The 19,974-nt window shown below is 38.8% G+C and overlaps 2 protein-coding genes across 4 annotated transcripts in view; one reads left to right on the top strand and one right to left on the bottom strand.

Annotated features, from left to right (window-relative positions):
- Positions 1–15,322, bottom strand: part of LOC138019829 (uncharacterized) — a 17,043-nt gene extending 1,721 nt beyond the window's left edge. The window contains exons 1-6 of one of the 3 annotated variants that reach the window (XM_068866744.1): positions 15,170–15,322; positions 13,935–14,116; positions 6,194–7,594; positions 5,409–5,567; positions 3,044–3,157; positions 570–839 (exon numbers count right to left, since the gene is read on the bottom strand). In XM_068866744.1, coding sequence (XP_068722845.1) covers positions 570–839; positions 3,044–3,157; positions 5,409–5,567; positions 6,194–7,594; positions 13,935–14,116; positions 15,170–15,176 — 2,133 coding nt within the window. In that variant the 5' untranslated portion in view covers positions 15,177–15,322. Of the gene's footprint in view, positions 1–569; positions 840–3,043; positions 3,158–5,408; positions 5,568–6,193; positions 7,595–13,934; positions 14,117–14,239; positions 14,664–15,169 lie in introns of those variants that run through there. The other 2 variants (XM_068866743.1, XM_068866745.1) reach the window with 2 other exon arrangements.
- A 1,268-nt stretch (positions 15,323–16,590) lies between these two features.
- LOC138019830 (N-acetyllactosaminide beta-1,3-N-acetylglucosaminyltransferase 4-like) lies at positions 16,591–18,398 on the top strand. Its single transcript, XM_068866746.1, has 2 exons — positions 16,591–17,905; positions 17,980–18,398. The coding sequence occupies exon 1, from the start codon at positions 16,621–16,623 to the stop codon at positions 17,896–17,898; it is 1,278 nt and encodes a 425-aa protein (XP_068722847.1). The 5' UTR covers positions 16,591–16,620; the 3' UTR covers positions 17,899–17,905; positions 17,980–18,398.
- The last annotated feature ends 1,576 nt before the right edge of the window (positions 18,399–19,974 follow it).

The raw sequence follows: 19,974 nt of genomic DNA, 5'->3' as shown, positions 1-19,974 counted from the left end.
AACCTCTGTTGGCCAATGATGGGCCAATCACAACGCAGATAAAATTTCCGTTGGTGGCTTTAGATAAAGTTCTTACTGTATTCTTGGTTTTCGTATGACGTCAAGCCAACAAACAAAATCCTCCCGGAAATGAACTCTACTCTTCTGTAATCGTTTTCCTTGTTTCCGTCAAAAACTCGTAGCCGATAACGAAATGAGTAAAAATCACTGGATTGAGCAACATATTGTTTTTACGCTGCAAAAACTGAAGACCGAGGAGAAATCTTGACGGGACCACTTTAGCGCTAAAGCTTCGTACAGACGATGAAGTTACGGGTAAAAATAGAACCTCCGATATTATGCGGAAAAACTTTGAAAGTGTTTTTTTTTACTACATTGCCACATTTCGTTCCTCACACTTTGAACTCTAACGCTGAGGTCTCATGGTGGTCCCAACAAGATGTCCCCTGTAATTTTGTTGCACTTCTTTTCAAAACACTGATGCTCCATCCTGTCTACTTTTTCGATCAGTAGTGAAAATCAAGAAAGAGGGATACATCGTTTGGGTTTGGAGTGGGGCGCATCATTACCTGCTCTAGTCCACCAGTATCCCCTGTTCTATTCAGATGATTGACAAGCAAATCGCGCGGAGATTCGCACGAGTCACGTGCAAATAAGAGCAATGAAAATACAGGCACATCTTCCCGTTTGTTGAACTTTCTAAACAACTGAACAGCGGCATCATACATCAGGAGTTTAGTGGCTTCCAGCATCTTGAACTCTTCAGGTTCGTTATTAAGCAGTGAAAGAACAGATTCTATCCGTTCGGGTTGACTTGAGATGTCGTGTATCTTGCGGATCTGCAAAACACAAGGCGAATGTTCCACTTTCAATCATGTTGTTACGCCGTGACTTACAGTGTATGCGTTTCTCCTTCATTTGGTCGTGTGTTAAGACGGGGGAACTATATGAGAAGCATTAGCTTACGGGCAGGTTCTCTATAGTGTTTGGACAAGTAATACGAAGGACGCAGAAATGGCAAAGCCACGAAGAGAATCGAGTAAACAAAGAGCTCTCATTTGCCGCCCTAATCTTCCCGGGACTTCCGCGGCTTTTATCACCTAAAAGGAGAGTCTTGCTGCCATGCAAGGGGAACAAATCGGACAAAATTAATCTTTGTTTAAGTTCGCCGCAAGCAATTCGTCTCTAGAATAAATTAAAGACAAGTGTATGGCTACGAGCATAATCAAAACTATGTTTTCTCCTTTTTCTATTCTGTTACAATTTTGCAAATGACCTTTTATATATTTTTTTTTTACCAGCTAGTCTGCGCCACTTGCGCACTCACCAGGCCGTGCCCTTGCGGGATTCTCGCAAGAAAAATGTAAATGGCACATTAAAGTGCCCATAACCCCAAAAAAATTTTTCGCTAAAATGAATCTTTGCACCTGTTCGAGACGCATTGCGGCCATTTTTTCCTTTTTCTAACAAATCCTGCCATTTTATAGGCTTCGAAAGATGCGAAAATCCAAGCATCTTTTGTTCACGACCGAGTCAGAAGGGGAGTGGGTCTATTCCTGTTTTTACGTCACAATCTACTTTGCATGCATTTTTACAAAGAGTTAATGCAATGTAAATCAGTTTGTGACGTCAAATCAGGAATAGACCCACTCCCCTTCTGACTCGGTCGTTAACAAAAGATGCTTGGATTCGCAACTTTCGGAGCCTATAAAATGGCAGGATTAGATAAAAAAGGGAAAAGATGGCCGCAATGCGTTTCGAACAGGTGCAAAGATTCATTTTAGCGAAAAAGATATTTTGGGGTTATGGGCTCTTTAAAAAGCCACGCAAATGCGCCGACCAAGACGCAAAAGGATGCTACGAGCGAAGAGTTTTGGAAGTTAGCAGTTTTTTTAATGGTCAAGCGAATACTCCCGCTTTTTGCTTCTTCACATGAATGAAAACGGTCTCTCAAAGTATTCAAAGCCTTCAATTTTGTTAGTGACTTTTGCCTTCGTCCGTCATACGAGCGTAGTGCAGCTTCGACACCTTAACCTCCATATTGGATCAGGTACAGGCTGTAGGTACTTTGTGTAACAGATGGTTAAGAGCCCGGGCTCATGTTATTCGTCCCTAGGAACTAATCGTCGAGGCACGAGAAAACTACCAAAGCTTTATCATCGTAACGCTGATGAAAAGGACGTTGAAGACGACAACGTACCAAGCAAAGACCAAAAAGCTGTTTAATTGAAGAAAGACCGCGTTTTTCAGAATGCATGGCAGTCGCAAACCCGCAATACACATGGCTCGCCTATGATGCCAACAAAAAGATCATGACCTGTAAGATCGAGGCAAACAAATCAAATGCGTTTGCGATATTGTCGAAGGGCCACCATTCCAAGAGTTCCAATTTGAACGTGCCTTGATGAAATGCACAGAGAAATCACGAAAGGATGTTTTCCACCTCAGTCATGGAGCTTAACTTAAGCTTCTGCAGGGCCCCTATTTTTCAGGAGAGAGGGTCCGGGGACTCCTTAACCCATTGACTCCCAGGGGTTCCCCATTGACGAGTAAAATCGTCTGGCGTTAGACGGAGTAAAATACTAAGTCTGGCCGGTTTCGGCACGTTTGGACGTCAAAGGGTTAAACGGGGACATAGTTTTTCTTTGAGTGATTAAGACAAAATCCTCGTGAGAACACTGTGGTTCTTACAACTCCCGAATGGTAACCGGTCTTTCCGCCCCAGAGTCGATCCACCTCACTTATTGTTGTGTCTATGAATTCAATTTTAAGTCTAAGCACTCATTTCAATGATTAGGTCTAAGCATTGATTTTAAAGTGATCAAAAAATTAGGGTTAGGGCTGGTTAGCTATCATATATTGGTCGTCAAGAATACTGTGGAGCGGATGGACTCTGGGACCTGTATTCCCCCGAATTCCTCAATAGATCTTCGTTTGTCTCTTATTTTCTGCAGCCTGCCTGGGCAAATTGCAGAACGGAGTGACACTCCAATTCGCGCTACTATGCATGATTGCAATTTTTAAAACGGGGAAAAGATCTCACCTGGTCACTAAAGAAGGCCAAGAATTTTTCAAGTGTCTTAACAACTTCACTTTGTGCAACAGGTAACCTGTTGGCAAAACTCCAATGATCAACTGCAGCAAGTGAACTAGGAATCTGGAAAAGGAAATAATAAAAAAATACAAAAACAATAACGACGTCTGTTTTTTTTTTTCTTGCGAAACCCTGTTCAGCTTATAAAGAAGATGTCGTTGACGTCACCTATTGTCATTAATGTGCCAACCAGAGCCTCACTGGTTGTTGAAACAAAAGGTCTTTTGTTCCTGTGATTGGCGCATTTGAACAACAAAAGCAATGTCTGTAAACAGATATCTTCCCTATAACATGCTGCCAATTGACAAAATGCAAGGAAGGAAGCTAGGGAGGTGGGAAGGAAGGAAACACTTTACACCACTAATGAAACTTGCGGTCCTCAGAATTCAGACCAGACCACAACACCGGGAACTCCTTGTCCTGATCTCTCTGAATGGTATGCCAGTGAGATCTTTAAAGGGGCTAGGTCACGCAAGTTTAGGCAATTTCAGCACTGATCGAATGGTCATAGAATTAACTAAAATATCAAAATAACTGTTCAAAACTATAGAAGAACTCTAACAAAACACAGAGAAGCCAAGAAGGGACATGGATGGACAAAACTGGAGAGGATTGAAGTGGATTGAATTTGGTTAAATTTGAAAAACGTCGGCCCACCTTTTTTCAAATTTATATCAATCTTTATCAAAATGTCATTTACAAAGCTGGAAAATCATTCTCAGTTGTTATGTGGCCGTGATTTTGCAAATGAAAGACTCTTGCTCTGCCAATTTGACGTTTAGAGCTCATAATTGACAAAATGAAACAAAATTACCTAAAATAGCGTGACCTAGCCCCTTTAACGTCGCAGAAAGCTTATGAACAAGGCCTTTGGTCCATAGTCCTCATCCATGGTGACTTGAAAGTCTAACCGTTAACGGATGTAATCACAAAGGCAGCACTTTCTCCTGAGTTCTTTAAAGACCCTGAGTGTTGGTCCAGTCGAAGATGAAGCCACGACCTCCTGCGCGGTAATCCGATGCTCTTCCATCTGAACCCAACTGGTCATCATTAATTTTATCCCAGGCTTCGGTTGTTCAAAAGGAGCCGGACAAGGTGGAAAACGCTATCCACTCGATAAATCACTATACAGCGGATAAACACTGGCAAAGCCAATTGAGTTATCTACTGAATAGTGATTTATCCGGTGGATAGCGCTATCCACCCTTCGAACAACTGGGGCCAGTTAAATTCTCAAAACAATAGAAACAATAAGACCCAGCGTTCGTTTAGAGAGGGTTCGTGGGTACAAGTTAAGGGGGGGGGGGGGGGGGGGGAGATATTAAATTCTTCCTAACCCAGGCTAAAATTCAAGTGCTTCCCTCTCCAAGTACAAAAGAAGATCTCTCCAACTTTATTTCCAAACAAATCTTCCTGCCCTCTAAGGAATGAAAACAGAGATTGATTTTATCAAACGAGTTGATACAGGTCAAATAACCAACGTGAAAGATTTGGAAAGCTGGCGTTTCGAGCGTTAGCCATTCGTCGGAGCGAATAGAGAAATTGTGGTTGTTGCAGGTTTATATGAGTGCGTAGGAGCTTTGCTATTGGTAGAAATACATTGTCGGATGACGTGAGTTTGTGAATAGAATAATTTTCCAGGGTATAAACAAAAGAAATCCAAGACCCCAACCGTGGAAATTTCACATCGATTTTCCTTTAGAACAAGTTACTTATTAAGTCAAAGTCTTTGAAGGGCAACTTTTTCATAGCTTTCTCATTCGTTTTTTCTTAATATCTAATTCATCAACAGTACATGTAGGCCTTAGCTCCTCAGCTTTTTTAATTTACAAACTGCATTATTTTGAAAAAACGATCAAAAAACATTTTTATTAAATACTACATAAATTCAAGGAGTTTTCCAAGAGTTGATGCCACAATTGAATTTTCAAGGACTTTTCCTGGGCCCTGGAAGAAAGTTTAAAAAATCCAAAAATTCCAGGACTTGTGAACCCTGACTTTTGTAAATTAATAAAAGCATAACATAATGGCTGCATCCACAACCTTTGAAAGCATAAATACATATACCGGTTCAAGCAATTCTTGAAAATCCTTAGTTTATTTTGGTTACAAAAATTAATTCTTTGTTTGAACAAATTGGAACATATTTGATCGAAAATATCATGTACTGGGTTTAAAGTTATTTTATTTTTTTGTCAGAGTAGAAGTTTTCTTTGAGGGCTTAACTGTCCTAACATTTCCCTCAATTCTGGCTGAATGGACAGAACTCTAGACTTTCCCCCTGCATACATGTATGTACAGGTACTGTACTCACATTTTCAAGTCTGGTCATCTTTTCAGGTGCAAACAGATTCAAGTTGGTCTGTTCTCCAGCTAAAATTTGAAACAGCACTGCCCTTATAGCACAATAATTATCTCCTCGGATTTGACGAAGATGCTGACACTTGGTGCGTAACAAAATGCTTTCATACCCCTGCAAATAGTGATGAAATTAGCTTTTATGATATTCTATAGATGTTATGGAAGATTTCAGATTTTTAATGGCTTTTGGTGCCCCTTCAAAAGGGGCACCAACAACAGGTACATTGAAAAATCTCTATCGCCAAACTATGCAAAAAGAACCAAATAAGTATCCTTCAAAAGATAAAAAAACAAATTCCATTGAAGCGGTACTGGTACACATTTTACTAAAATCACATGATGGCTTGCTGCAACACTGTATCAGCAGAACAATGGGAAGAGTACAATACATGTAGGTTGCTAAGGGGGTTTAAGTGTGAAAACAGAACACTTAAATAATTCAAGGCTGCTGCCTAAGAAAATTTTAAAGGGGCCCTCAGAGCTAAACGCTGAGAACTTAGGAGCCCAACATATGAAGTGAAAGGTGTTGCTGTGAAAAATTAAGGCGCCCAGAGCTATTCTTTAGGAGCCCCAGGCTACCGGGCTCCTGTTAGGCAACAGCCTTGAAATTGTACCCAAAATGTGCATGTTTGTTTTCAAGGACAAAAGCACGTAATCACTACAAAGAGAACTGAGTTTCCAAAAAGGAAAGGTAAGAAGACTCAGCTCCTAATGGTTGATCCAGAATTTGTGATGTACCTTTTTCATGGCTATTGATGTTGTTGTCTCACTCTTCCATTCTCGCAAAGCATAGTCTTTTATGGGAATAGGCTCTCCAACCGAAGCAAATGGCTTCAAAGCCATGTCGTCACTCATCTTATCCAGTCGCTCACCACTTCCATTATTATCGCTTTCATAATCTCCATCGTAACTATCTGTTTCTGGTTTGTTCCACTCTCCACCTGGGCAGCAATCTTTCAATAGACCATTGTCATTCTCAAAGTCATCACTACTGGTGTATCCAGTATCATGATGACTCTGTACGTCAGTTTGAGGGGGAAAGTCATCAATGTCTCCAACAGGATGACGATTAACATCATCAGAGTCTGTCTCACAGAATTCCCCATCTGTACATAATGAACCAAGGCTGTAGAAGCACTGTGGTTTCGACAGTTTGATGCCACACAACATGCACAGCACTTCAGTTTTTGAAGCATTTTTAACAATGTCATTTCCTTTGGAAACTTTATGTTTGCATGCATCAGACTCTTCTTGATCAATAATTCCCTTTGAGCCCTTTTTCCCCTTTTTTCGGCGTGATTTCCTTTCAGGTTCTCGATGAATTTTATCTAAACTGTCTCTGCAGTCATCCTTCTTATTGTTTGTTTTATTAAATGAAAATAATTTTTTAATACTGGTAGTCACATTTCCAGTACCCTGAAGACGGACATATTCAAATTTATCTGCCGTGTTGCTCTTGACCGACATAGGAGTCTTGTGAGGATCCCCTTCACTTGCCTTCTGTGCCAACTCTTTATGGTCACAGCTATGGGCCCAAAGAGTTTTACATTGGTGAGCATTTCCTGGAGCTTTAGCCCTTGTTGTTGACGGGACACTGTCATTAACAATGTTCTTTGATTGGCCCAAATCACCTTGAGGAACTTTTAGGTTTGAGGTACAACTACATGTTGTCGGTACCTGCTTTACACTGATGTATGCTGCCGTAGATGTTGAAGGGTAAGTAACACGATTATGAATAGCTGCAGTAGAATGTGCACGTTTGTCTGTTTTTATATGGTTTTCGGGAACAATCAATTTGGCACAAGCGTCATCTTCCTCTGGATATACAATACAAGCCACTGCTGAGTCATCTTTTCCACAGTCATGATTTTCATTGCTATGTTCTTGTGGAGGTTGGCATTTGTAGAGCACATTTGGTTCTACGCTTCTTTGTGGTGTGCTCTTCTTCATTACTAATGGTGATAAACTCTTCCTTCGCTGCTGGTGAACTGAAGTAATAACATTACCAAGGAAATCTCTATCTATGATCCTGATTGGAGGTTTACCATTAGCAAACAGACTATTCACTGCATTCACATTTTTCCCAGTTAATGCATATTGATTTCTCCTTGGAGGACTTCCAGAAGGCACACTGGTAAACTGTTTACAGACAAGAAGAATAATACCACATTATGAGAATTACCTATGCAAAAAAACAGTGTCAGCTCCTTGTTTATTTCTAATAATAATTTATTTATTTATTTATTTATTTATTTATTTATTTATTTATCGTAATAATAAGTACCATCAATGACTATTAGGCCCGGGTCAAACGTCGAACTTCTCATGAGACAAACTTAAGCCCATAATTTAAAATTTTGTATGATAATGTATATTTTGGTCTTGATATCAAAACGTTTACACAAAGTGTTTTTTGGTGCAATCCAACATGGCAAGTTGCGTTGAACAGATCATTTTACAGTTCTGTGCTCCGAATTACCTTTGAATGAAAGCAAGGCTGGAATTGATTTTGTTTTGATACAAACATCACTGCTTTTCTTATGTAAACAGAAACTTGTTAGCATTTATTTACTGTAAACAACATGATTTATATATTAAGAAAAGCAATGAGGCTTGTATCAAAGCAAGGTCAACTCCACCATCACTTATATTCAAAGGCCTGGTAACTGAGCACAGAACTGTAAGATGGTCTGTTCGATGCCAGTAAATGACAAAGATACATCTATCTGTAGTACATGTTTTCGTAAAAACAAAATTTGCAACAATCGAGGCAAATAACATTAGTTGTATTTTTTTTTGTGACAGGAGTAGCAGGGTTGTCAGGAAACAAAGTCAACATGAGTATCTGTCGATTTTGTTGGAAGATCAGCATTTTCTGCAGTTTTGAACCCCTATTTCTAGAAATTAATGCAAAGCACGTAAACGTTTTTTTGCGTGTATTCATTTGTGCCATTTTGTTGGAATCCCGCTGAGTAAGAGATTCGCTTTTGCATTTAATGGTTCGACGTTTGACCCAACATTCTTAATTTAGGTCCACCCAAATTAATTTGGTTCAACTCAAACTACCAATTACGGTAGATCGTCTCGTGTGACGTTCGACGTTTCGCCCGGGACTTATTGATGTCTGATCAGAATTAATTTGCAATGAGTCAGATCAAAACAAAATGTCCAGCTAGGCAAGAAACAACTTCTTTTCAGTGCTGCATATGTGTGAAACCAAAATGAAACCAAAACATTTTCATCAATACTTAGTCATGATGTAGGCTGTGCATGTAAAGAATATAATTATACAACTTAGTACTTTGTGGATCCCAAAAACAATCATCACAAACCCTAACAAAGGGTAGACAGAACAGTCAGAATGTACACAGATTATTAAATTATGTTCAAAAATATTTTTTCTGATTCTTCAGATGGATCTTTCCCTGCACATTTGTTTTAATTTTCTTCAGCATATTCTATATTGATTTGTTGTTTAATTTCCCAATTGTGGATATCTATTACTGCATATTAATTAGGCAGTCGATTTTTTATTCTACAGGTCCCCCAAAGTGGGAGTGGAACTTCAGAGGAAATAATTTAATTTTACTTGCAATAATTATTATTATGATATTAACCTATGAACTCAGTAGCTTTTGTGATAACTTTGAGAAAAAAAATAACTACTAAGAAGTTTTTGAGATTAGATTTCACCTAATATCCAGTTGTATTGCAAGACTCAACAACATGGCTGAGCCGGCTTCTCCAAATTGTGCCATAATGGAGAAATCTTGTATTAAATACCATCACATTCTTTAAGACATTGATCTTAGGTGTGAATTAATTCCATGATAGAGTGTTGCATCCAGGTTTTATTGGGTGGGGGACCACACCAGAATTTTGAGGGTCCTATAATTATAAATACTGATAGAGCTTTGCCCTAAGGTTCAAACATGGACTTTGGACTTAACCTGGATATGATTACACAGCTAGAAGATAATGCCAGTAGATTTAGCATAAATCATACTGACAGTAAACAGCAAAACAAAGATAGCACTGACCAAGAAGCGGATCTAAACAACAACCAAGAGTCCACTGATGGTGCTCTTTTGTATCATTCTGACCCTAGTTGTTCGAAGGGTGGATAGCGCAGGGCTCGACATTGCGACTCACTGGTCGCCAATGCGACCAAAAATTAAGGGTTGGCGACTAGATTTTTAGAGCTAGGCGCCAGTGGGTGACTAACCTTCACGTTTTTCCTTCATCCTTTTAACCTCAAAGGCAAATCAACTGTAGTTTTGGATAAAATGCACGATTTATGCGCACAGAAATAACAAAACAAACCCACGACTCTTCTGGCTCTTCGATCTCCATGTTTCATAATCGAGCGCCAATGTTTGATTCAGCAGCTGGTATTGCGGGCGCACTAAACAACACGTGCAATCATTGAAGCGTGAAGTTCACAACGAAGCCTTGGCTTTTTAGCGCTGAAAATATGGAAAACTGGTGATTGTTTATGTTCAGGTTCGTCTATTTATGTAAGCTATAGACTCGATGTTACATGGAAACTTAACAAAAGCGGAGGAAGCACAGGAAACGTGACTAAAGCTGCTTTCACATTGATTATTTACCTCGTAATGCGTAATGATATGTTTTACGAGCCCTGGATTCCTTTTAAGTTTTAGTATCTCAGTCTTAGAAGCTTAAGTGTACCTAAACTTAGGACTATGAAGAAGATTGCATGTGTACATGATCATCACAAAAATGAAGAAAAAAATATCAGTGAAAAAAATGGCGACTAAAAGTTAAGATCTGGCGACCAAAATTTTTGGATCAGTCGCCAATTGGCGCCTTACTAAAAATGTTAATTTCGAGCCCTGTAGCGCTATCCATTGAATAAATCACTATCCACTGGATAACTCAATTGGTTTTGCTAGTGTTTATCCGCTGGATAGTGATTTATCCGGTGGATAGCGTTATCCACCTTAAATAGTTTTTGAACACCTCGGGCTTGAACAAAATCTTCAAGTCAATACTGTCACTGACAATAAAACAAAACACAGCAATACTGCACATGAGCTGTAACTAAGACATTTAGATAAATGCTCTTTGGAGAAGTTGAACAAAGTGTAAGCTACCTGTAGCTCCTTATTTAAAAAGAATCATTTTTTTGCTTGTGAAAGTAACACAATATTATGACCAAAAACATGAAAAATGACAACAAATATTATTAAAGGAACCAATACTTATTATTTAACCGGTAGAAATACAAGCTTTCAAAAATACAAGGTTTGGTGCCTGGGTTATACTAAACGTTGCCATACAATGCAATTAAAGACTCTCTGTCGAACGGCATGCACAGTGCGCCTCGGCTCAGGTTTCGTGGACCATGAAATCTCCATTGACCGTCATATGATTGTTTCTGCATTGAATCCATCGCAATCTGAGGCATATTGTTCGAATTAATGCTGAATTAGTATTATATTAACAGTGTTATTATTCCTTTTGCCTTGAATGTGTACATTTTATTGCTAATTTTATTGCTGATTTAATCGTTATTGATTATTAGTCAACAAGTAGCCGTACCCTCCTCTGAAACAAAAACGGGAGGAGGGAACGTCTATACCCTGCTAGCAGCTGGTTTCTCCTACGCTTCCGAAGAGAGAAACCACTGCAAGCAACCATTAGATTTTCCATCGAGCATGTGCAAAGTACGTCACAACCCACACAATGTATTTGACAACACTTCGTCTTATTTCTCACGAAATCACTACACAGCAGGCTCGCCCAAACGCAGCAGTTGAGTAGCTGAACGCACGCACAAGCGCCAAAACAAGCTTATTAACGTGTTTTACCTGTTCAAATTTAATTTATTAGTCCTTGGCGCTGGACAGCGGTTCACTCAAAGAAACTACCGGTAACACTTGCTCACAGTGGTTTCTCTCTCGCGAAGTGTAGGAGAAACCAACTGCTTGCAGGGTAGAAGGTCTATGAAAATATGATCCAAATTGTGTTCCGAGACATCATGGCAATTATGCAATTTCTGGAAATAATTGGTATTTCTGCAAAAATTCTTGAAATACACTTGCAGGCTGTGATATTACATTACTGTATGGATTCGCTCACTTGCCATTGGTTTCAAACAAGTTTATTCATCTACATTTTAATGGAATATTGTTCGAAATTTGGAAATAGTTACAGATTAATTCTTGATACAGATTCAGTGAAATTACATAAATGACAGAGTAATATTTACCCACTGGTGTCTAGTAGCAAATCCTTCCTGTAAAGCAATGAAAGTTTGTCCAAGCTCGGAGTTCATTAGAACTTCATCTTATTTATGTTTTAGAACGATACGGTTATGCTGTCATTGAGAAACAGCAAAATTTGCAGCACAAGCTTGAGAAATTAGAAAAATCAATGAGAAACCCCAAGGCAGCAAATTTCGAGAAAGCTAGGCTTGTTTTCCAGTTGAAGGAATCGCTTCCAGAAAATTTAGATTTCAGGATACTGAAGAGCCCCAGGCTAGCTAGTTTAATACAGCCCATCTCTGACTCAAGATAAGCAAACTATTCACGTTCCTTTTGCACCATTTCCCTCCTCACCGTTATCATCACAGCCGAAAAAGCGAGCAGTCTGTCAACGGTACAATCTATTTTCACCAATCTGTGTTCTCCAAAGAATTTACTAAGATAAGTAACCAATGAGAAACCATTATACATTTTCTTTCAAAGGCGTGACGTCACGGAACACGATTTGTGTCACCTTTTCATAGACATGCCCTCCTCCCGTTTTCCTGTTGGGAGGGGGGGTACGGCTACACGTAGGGTATTAATATATATACCATGAAAGAATCAAACGTTCCTGGTATTGACCAAAATGAGCAAACTGTTTGTGTATGTGACTCTATAATTTGCAACGGTTGCAGCAGAGACTTTATGAACAACTGATCTGGCACAAATTGTATAGTATAGAACAAAATAATACTACGTATTTCTTTTTCATATTGTTTTAAAAAAAACAGCCCTTTTTACAAGAACGAAGAATTGAAGACAATAAATGAGCACTTTATCAATGTCTGATTTATATTTGAATCACTGTCGCATTGCACACCCTGTTAAGTGAGGCAACCCTAATATCTTTGATTAGTGTCACATGTAGAGCCACGCTTTACTTTTTTTATTGGAAATATACATTTGTATTCTTCAAGCCAACTTTCTCTTCTGTTTGCTTGTAGGAAAGGACAGAAACTGTCGCTTATTTTCTCCCGAGTGGCTACATCAAGCAGAATCAAAACATACACAAATGCGCTCAAAGAATGCCATTCAACAGAGCCTTTAAATAATATTAGAAAATTATGACTAATAATATATTCTTAAAGTAGATTTTCTAAAAAAGCAACTTCACTGATTGCAATTGCATGGAAATACAGAAGAATTTTCTCAAACAATATTTTTCAGAAATTATGCAAAAAAAATAAATTATGCCATTTGTGTTCAGGAAAGATGATTCTTGTGAGCCTTTAGTTAAACAATAAGGTTTAAATCACAAATTCTGTAAAGTAACGAATTAACAATGTTTTAAAGAAACAACTTTACTTCAGCTTACTTTCTAAGCTTTAATGCCAAATTTATTACAGAGGGTTCATCAAAAATTGTAACATGCTGTCTGAAAAACGATTCCATGACAATTAACAAAGCGGAAAACACGTGCTGTGTTTTCTTTAATATTTATTTCTCGTATTGAGATATGTTTACAATGAAATCTGCGGGTGCCAAAAGCTGATGGAGAATTGTTGCTTCGAAAATCCTTCGTAAAACAAAGCATTTCAGAGCATCTAACTCCAATCAAACCTCAGGAAAGCAACGCAAAAGCAAATGAAATAAGAAATCGCAACTTACCGAAACGTTATGGAGTTCTGACACTCAATATCTCACTTATTTGTATCAAACCGCCTCTGGACAAATCTATTTTGAATTTGCATTTTATATTGAGGGAGCCATGCAAATAGTTCTGGACCGCAACTAACCGCCTCTTATTCGAGTCTCAAAAGAAAGCACACATAATTAAAAGAAAAACATCCTTGGCTATAAATAGGGATCAAGATGTCTACTTTCTTGGATTAAATTCGATAAGATCTCAATTACATAAATAACTTAATCCATTTCAAACAAAGGCTCAGAAGTCGATCTACATGTAAATACATTTCAGCCAAAGCGAGGCGCCAGGGCAACTTCGATATTTCGGTACAATGCAAACGAAATTGTTTATTCATACTCTTGAAAAACAGATATCTAGAAATTGCGTGTAAAACTCTTGAGCCAGGGTTTGGCGGTCAGAGTATCAGAGAGAATTATGACTTGTTCACTAAATGACAACATGAGAAGACGTCTGTCAATACACAATTCAAATGCACCGTTCATTTCACTTTCGAATTCAACGCATGGCTAATTTCAACGTTGCGTCAATGGAAATAAAACATAACATTTAAAAAACCTACCAAATTGCCAAGAAGCACTGGACTTCTACGAGTCTGTGGTCCCCGTTTTCCTTTTATAAACGGACGCTGTATTTGTCTTTCTTTACCCCTGTACCGAATGTTTCTCCCGTAAGCACGAACGAGAAGAAACAAAAACAGGCATAGCACCAACGAAACAGCTACGACCAGTAAAAAATGGGCATCTGTTGGAATAAAACAAGATGTCGCGAGTCTCTTTACTAAAACTGACATAAGGTTGAACACGTGAATAAAGCGAAAAATAACGGATGGCCCGCCGAATCTGTCAAAGCATCCCAGAAGGTTACCCGCGCAGGTGGTTCGACGCTCGACTTGAAATCGAGCTAGATTTCACAGGAGACTATGTCCTTTCCACGATGGAAGAATTACGGCTAGTTTCTACATTTTAAATGACTTACCACCGCTGAATAACACGAGGCTCATTACAAGTCACTCTCGTCACAAATTCATCAACTACGTGTGAATCAAAGATACATCTTTTCTTTCCGTTCACGAGACAGCAAGTGACACTCGCACGTCACAAAGAATATTGAATTACCGCGCTCGTTTTGCTAATAGTGGAGACTCAGGAGACTTCATTGGGGGCAATATATAGCCCCCAAATTTGACGCCAAAATGTCTGCAATTGATGAAATGTGCAGGTATTCTTAAACGTACACCCATTAAAGCAAAACTAAAACCTGTAAAAGCGTTAATAAATCTCTCCGTGTTGAATCGCAAGTCACGGTCCCTTCGGGTGCTCCCTTGGGTAAGTTTTGGATGTCTTTTTCTGTCACGCATGGTGCCGCTATGTCACGCTTCGGATGAAAACTAAGTACATTTTGTCGTCATCCATGCCAAGCGCAAAAAATGTCTAGTGGGCATAGTTTTTAAACGATTTTAACTCAAATTTCATGAACCCAAAAAGAAATTATTTGTATATATGTGTATTACGAACCGCAATTAAAAATCCCGGAAGTCTTTCAATTCAAAACAAGGCAGTTATTATACACTGCCGCAAAAATATTAATCTACTCTAGATCAACTCGCTTTCCCTTCATGGCAGCTCCGCTCTCTAAAATCTGAAGCGAGTCATAACCACTACGAGAAATATTCGAAACGGAAAAGCCTTCAAGAGCGAAGGAGTGAAATATGTGGAATCCCTTGATCCAGTACAGCACACGGTCTTTTCATTGTATGCTGATTGATTCACCAGAACAAACTTTTTGACGTCTTACCTTGCATTTCAGATGCCCTAACGCATGTCCAAAAGAGTGTATCCACTGAATTTATCCCTACATATAAACCTTCGATGATCCTAATGCTGTTTAACGGCGATGAAACCACAGCATACACCCGAGTGATTTTAAACTAAGGTGGGTCCGGTGGCTCAGGCTCAATCAGTCAGAAGCTGACGTTTCAACACAGGTACCCCAAGCTCAGTTTCAAAAACAAAAATATAAGGATTTGTATAGAGCACCCAGAGGTTTGGGAGGGATGGGAGGGAATTACAATGCAACCACGCTCCAACAAAGTGCCACATAACCGAAAAAATTGTTCGTTATAGCGGGTTCTTTGTTACATCGAGGACCTCGTTATAACGAATTATCTGGTTAATAGCAAAAATACTGGTTAAAGCGGGTAATTTAATAAATAACAAATACCAAAAATTAAATACTGTACGTAGAAAACAATATAATTAATTTGATCATGATACTGTAAAGAAGACGTGTCAGCACGCTGAAGCGTAAATTAAAAAAAAAACGAGGCAAATATCCAGCCATCTTGACGTCACGCTTGGTCAATAAAGGATTTATTCTATGGGATAAAACACCAAAAAAATGATCTTTGATCTTGCGGGACCAAGCGAGAAACCCCGAGCGAGCAGTGAAGCTCCACCCGGGGCAAAAATACTTTTGAATTAGTAGGCACCATCCTTAAGATAGACACTCAGACCATCTTTGTTTTCTTTTTCAGCCAAATCAAGCTCCGACATCGTGTAGAAATGTAAGACAAAGTGAAGCGAGTCTTTCTGAGCGATTGTTATCGTCAAGTTAATTGATTTCCCCCCCCCCACCCCCCCCCCCCCATTTACTTGAGTCGTGTGCGCTCTACTACATTCCACGCGTGACGGCTTACTGTAGTTTGGAAACGAAATGGAACGAAACGAAAAGGGAAATCTGTAGTTTGCGAAATGGAAAATTTGTAGTTTGCGAAATGGGAATCTGTACTCCTTGGGCTCGTTGCGTGTTCCGGAGTGTTACGGTGTTCCTGGTTTTAGTACATGCCACCCAAATCGCTTAACTGCCTCTGCCGTTATTTTTATTATACGGAAGTAAAACTGTTTGAACGCTTTCTCCGAAGCGTTAAACGCTGGCAGTTAATAAACGATTTTGCAAATAAACGATTGTTCTGAAAAACGATTTAGCATTAGTGTTTAAATGGTTTGAAACGAAAACGTTAAACGAAAATTCGATAGTGTACGTTTTCCCATTTATTTATATAATTTATGTTTGATTAATTAATTTATTTTTAATTTTTTTAACTCTCTCAGCCGTTACTTTCACACATGTACGCAACGCGGACCTATTTTCAAACAAGGCAATTTAATACCCTGTCACGAACGCCCTGGAATTACTAATTTTAATAGTGGACTAACCAGATTCTTTGACGAATTCAGTCGACTGGAATGAAGCTATGCTTTCGAAAATCATTCTGCTGTGAAAGCCAATCGAACAGAAAAGAGAACCTTCTTCGCTTTTTTGCATTGATCGTAGTGATTGGTGTAGAATTACTTGTCTTGGTAAGCTTGCATCCTCCAGATTTTCGATATCGCCAGTTCATCTACGGGAAGGAAAATTTTACCACGGATGAAAAAACTAAGAACAAGAATGAAGCTTTACGAAGAAATCGAGGGCAGTCTAGAGACGATCGATCCATTCACACCAGCTCTTCCGAAGCAAGTTCAGCAAACACGTCCATCGTGTTACCACTCGAAATGTTTCGATCCAGTTGTTCTCAATTAGAATTTTCATTCGCCGCGCCCGTATTAGAGCCAAGATTCTCCGATGAGGAAAAGGATTTGTTCCTCCTAGTTTTTGTTATATCTGGATCGGGAAGAACTTCCTTTCAGGACAGGAGGAATGTCATTCGTAGCACATGGCTCATGGACGATGCGAAGAACTCAAGTTGGTTGAAATGGAAACACGTCTTTCTTCTTGGAAACAGTAATGGGGATCAAATATACTCGGATATTGAGCGTGAGGCTCGTTTCCACAACGATATTCTAATGTTAAACTTCACAGATAGTTACGACAATTTAGTGATAAAAGTACTCTCGGGATTTCGCTGGGCTTTTATGCAAGGAAGAACACGCTATATCTTGAAGGCCGACGATGATGTCTTCGTTCGTATTCCTCCCCTTATAGCGTGGTTAGATGAATATGGAAGCAGCAAATTTTACGGCGGCTATGTTTATAGAAATGGAAAGGCTGTTAGGCGATTTAATAGTTCGGATCAGGACAATCTTCTCTCGACAGATTGCTACTCCAAAGAGCGTTTTCCACCGTATTCCGCGGGTCCCTTTTACGTGGTATCTTTAGATGCTATACCACCTCTATTTCAAGGGATGCAAGAATGGAAAGTTTTCCCGGTCGAGGACGCATTCATGGGTCTCCTAGCACATACAAGCAACATTTACCCTGTAAAGATACCTGGATTTCATATATACGACGAGGTAACCAGTCCTGGGAGCTGTCTTTTGTTGGCATCAATTGCATTTGGACATCGCTACGACAGCGCTGACTTGCACTCCATTCAACGCAGACTAGAAATGGCTGAGGGAGTGTGTGTTTTGTCTAAAGCACTAAGTACTACATGTTTTTTTCTCTTATGCTTGGCATTTCTTTTTAGTATTGTTATGGCACTTTCACAGGCAATGAAAGTACTTCAATTAGATATTTTTTGAGTTCCATGTCATGATTACCCTGGATTCCAGAGGTTATTTTCTCGCTATGAAAAGAGCGACAAAATAACCTCTGGAATCCAGGGTATGCCATTATGAGGTGTAATTGCATTAGTCAGGCAGGTATTAAACAAAAGTGGGATTGGATGGGATCAACTCGGATCGGATTGATGTAAACAAATATGATAAGGCCTTGAGAAATCACCCTAGCCCTAATGTTTAAGCTAACTTTGGTGAATTTGCAAACTGCACTCGCCTATTTGTTGGTCTTTGCCAAAATTGACTTGTGCTTATTTATTCCAAGAAAAGTCATCATGAGGGTACTTATTAATTATATGCATCCAGGGCTTGCTTTTGATTGGCCATCTCAGACTTTCTATGATTATTAACCAATCAGAATACTTGGGTTGTTACCTTGTTTTGCACTGAATTACTGTACCTCTTTTCTGCACTGGAAACTGCATTTCTCTTAGCCAATCAGAATAAAGAAATGTTGCCATGCACTTGATTATTGTTATGATAATATTATTGTTGCTTAGTATTCTCTGTTTTTGAAATCCTTAATCCTTGCTTACCAGCAATGATATGATGTCTTTCCTCGAAGTTCAGAAAATGAACAAATGACATCACAATTCACACCACATTATTGTAGCTATAAAGTGGTGTAGAACAATATAGAGTGGCAAGAACAGTATCTCACTCGTTCGCGTCGCTCACTCGTGAGATATTGTTCTTGCCACTCGAACATAAAATTCATATCTTCTTGCCACCGTGTAATATCCTCTATTTATTTTACCCTTGATACCTCAAAGCAATTTTGTTTCCCTTCAGGTCATTCTCTATAATTATATTTTTATCCTCCATAACTTGAAGTACGTCCTTCAATACATGACAAACAGTGTACTGCAACTGACCATTTCTTGAAAAAGTAAATCGCATGAACTTTGTAGTAGTGGCCTGAGGTTGTTTGCTTTGAAAACTGCAAGGTTTGCGGTACCTGAACTTTAATACAACTTTAAATACTTTTCTTTTCCCGCTGCTGCCTTTCCTTTGTTTTGTTTCATGTTACATTATGTTCTAGAAATTAATTAATTTCTACAAGAACATAACGTTATATGTTGTTCCATTTTCATCTGATCATTAAAAATGTATACTGTATGAACAGAAAAATATTAAACAGCGTTTTTTCCTTATTAAACTTTCCAGTTCTGTGTTTTCAACTCCAGATAATTCGAACCTTTTTCAATTTCCCTTGAAGGTTCGAGTTATCGGGAGTCAACTGGATGTGTGGGATATCTCTATAAATTATTGACTAAGCATGCTGTTTTAACCAATCAGAGTGTGCATTATTTCATAATTTAACTTTATTTTAAAATAAATATTAATATATTTATTTTACAATAAAAGATTTCTTTTGTCCTTATTATCCGCCCTTGTCACACGGCGACCGTATTGTCCCGGGAGACCAAAAAAGCTTTGTTTTACCATGCCAAGCCTCACCCCCATGGTTTCCACTGTGAGGCTTAGCGTGGTAAAACAAAGCTCTTTTGGTCTCCTGGGACAATATGGCCGCTGTGTGACAAGTTCGAATTAACTTATTTGCATCAAGCCGGCTCAGCAAGCACAAAGGCAAAATTACATAAAGGAGAAATTATATTAAATAGTAGGTATACTCTGATACTTGGTGTCAGAAGTGGTTAATTTTATGTGGAAGATTTGTGATAAATGATAACGCTGTGAAGCTATTTTGGTCAAATATGTGGAAATAAGTACTTTAGAAATTTTCTTTTTAATAGCACCACGATCATGTGGAAAATGATTGTTTATTTTTTATAAATACTGGTGCTCTTTAGATTTTTAACAGGTTTAATATATTAGGATACATGACCCCACAAGCTGTTAAGCTTTAAGTATAATTGTGTCTGAATAAAGGTTATCTATCCATCTATCTATCTATCTATCTATCTATCTGTGTGTCTGTCTGTCTATCTATCCAAAGTATCTATCTGTCCTTTACTTAACCCTTTGACAGCCAAAGCGGGCAGACTTAGTATTTTACTCTGTCGAACGCCAGATTAT

The sequence above is a fragment of the Montipora capricornis genome, chromosome 10 (assembly GCF_036669925.1).
Source record: "Montipora capricornis isolate CH-2021 chromosome 10, ASM3666992v2, whole genome shotgun sequence".
NCBI lineage: Eukaryota > Metazoa > Cnidaria > Anthozoa > Scleractinia > Acroporidae > Montipora > Montipora capricornis.
The sequence above is the reverse complement of the archived record's forward strand: the minus strand, read 5'-3'. Positions and strand labels throughout refer to the sequence as shown.

What these genes read in the sequence shown, in the direction of transcription:
- LOC138019830 (XM_068866746.1), top strand. Translation starts at nt 16,621, where the DNA reads ATGAAGCTATGCTTTCGAAAATCATTCTGCTGTGAAAGCCAATCGAAC.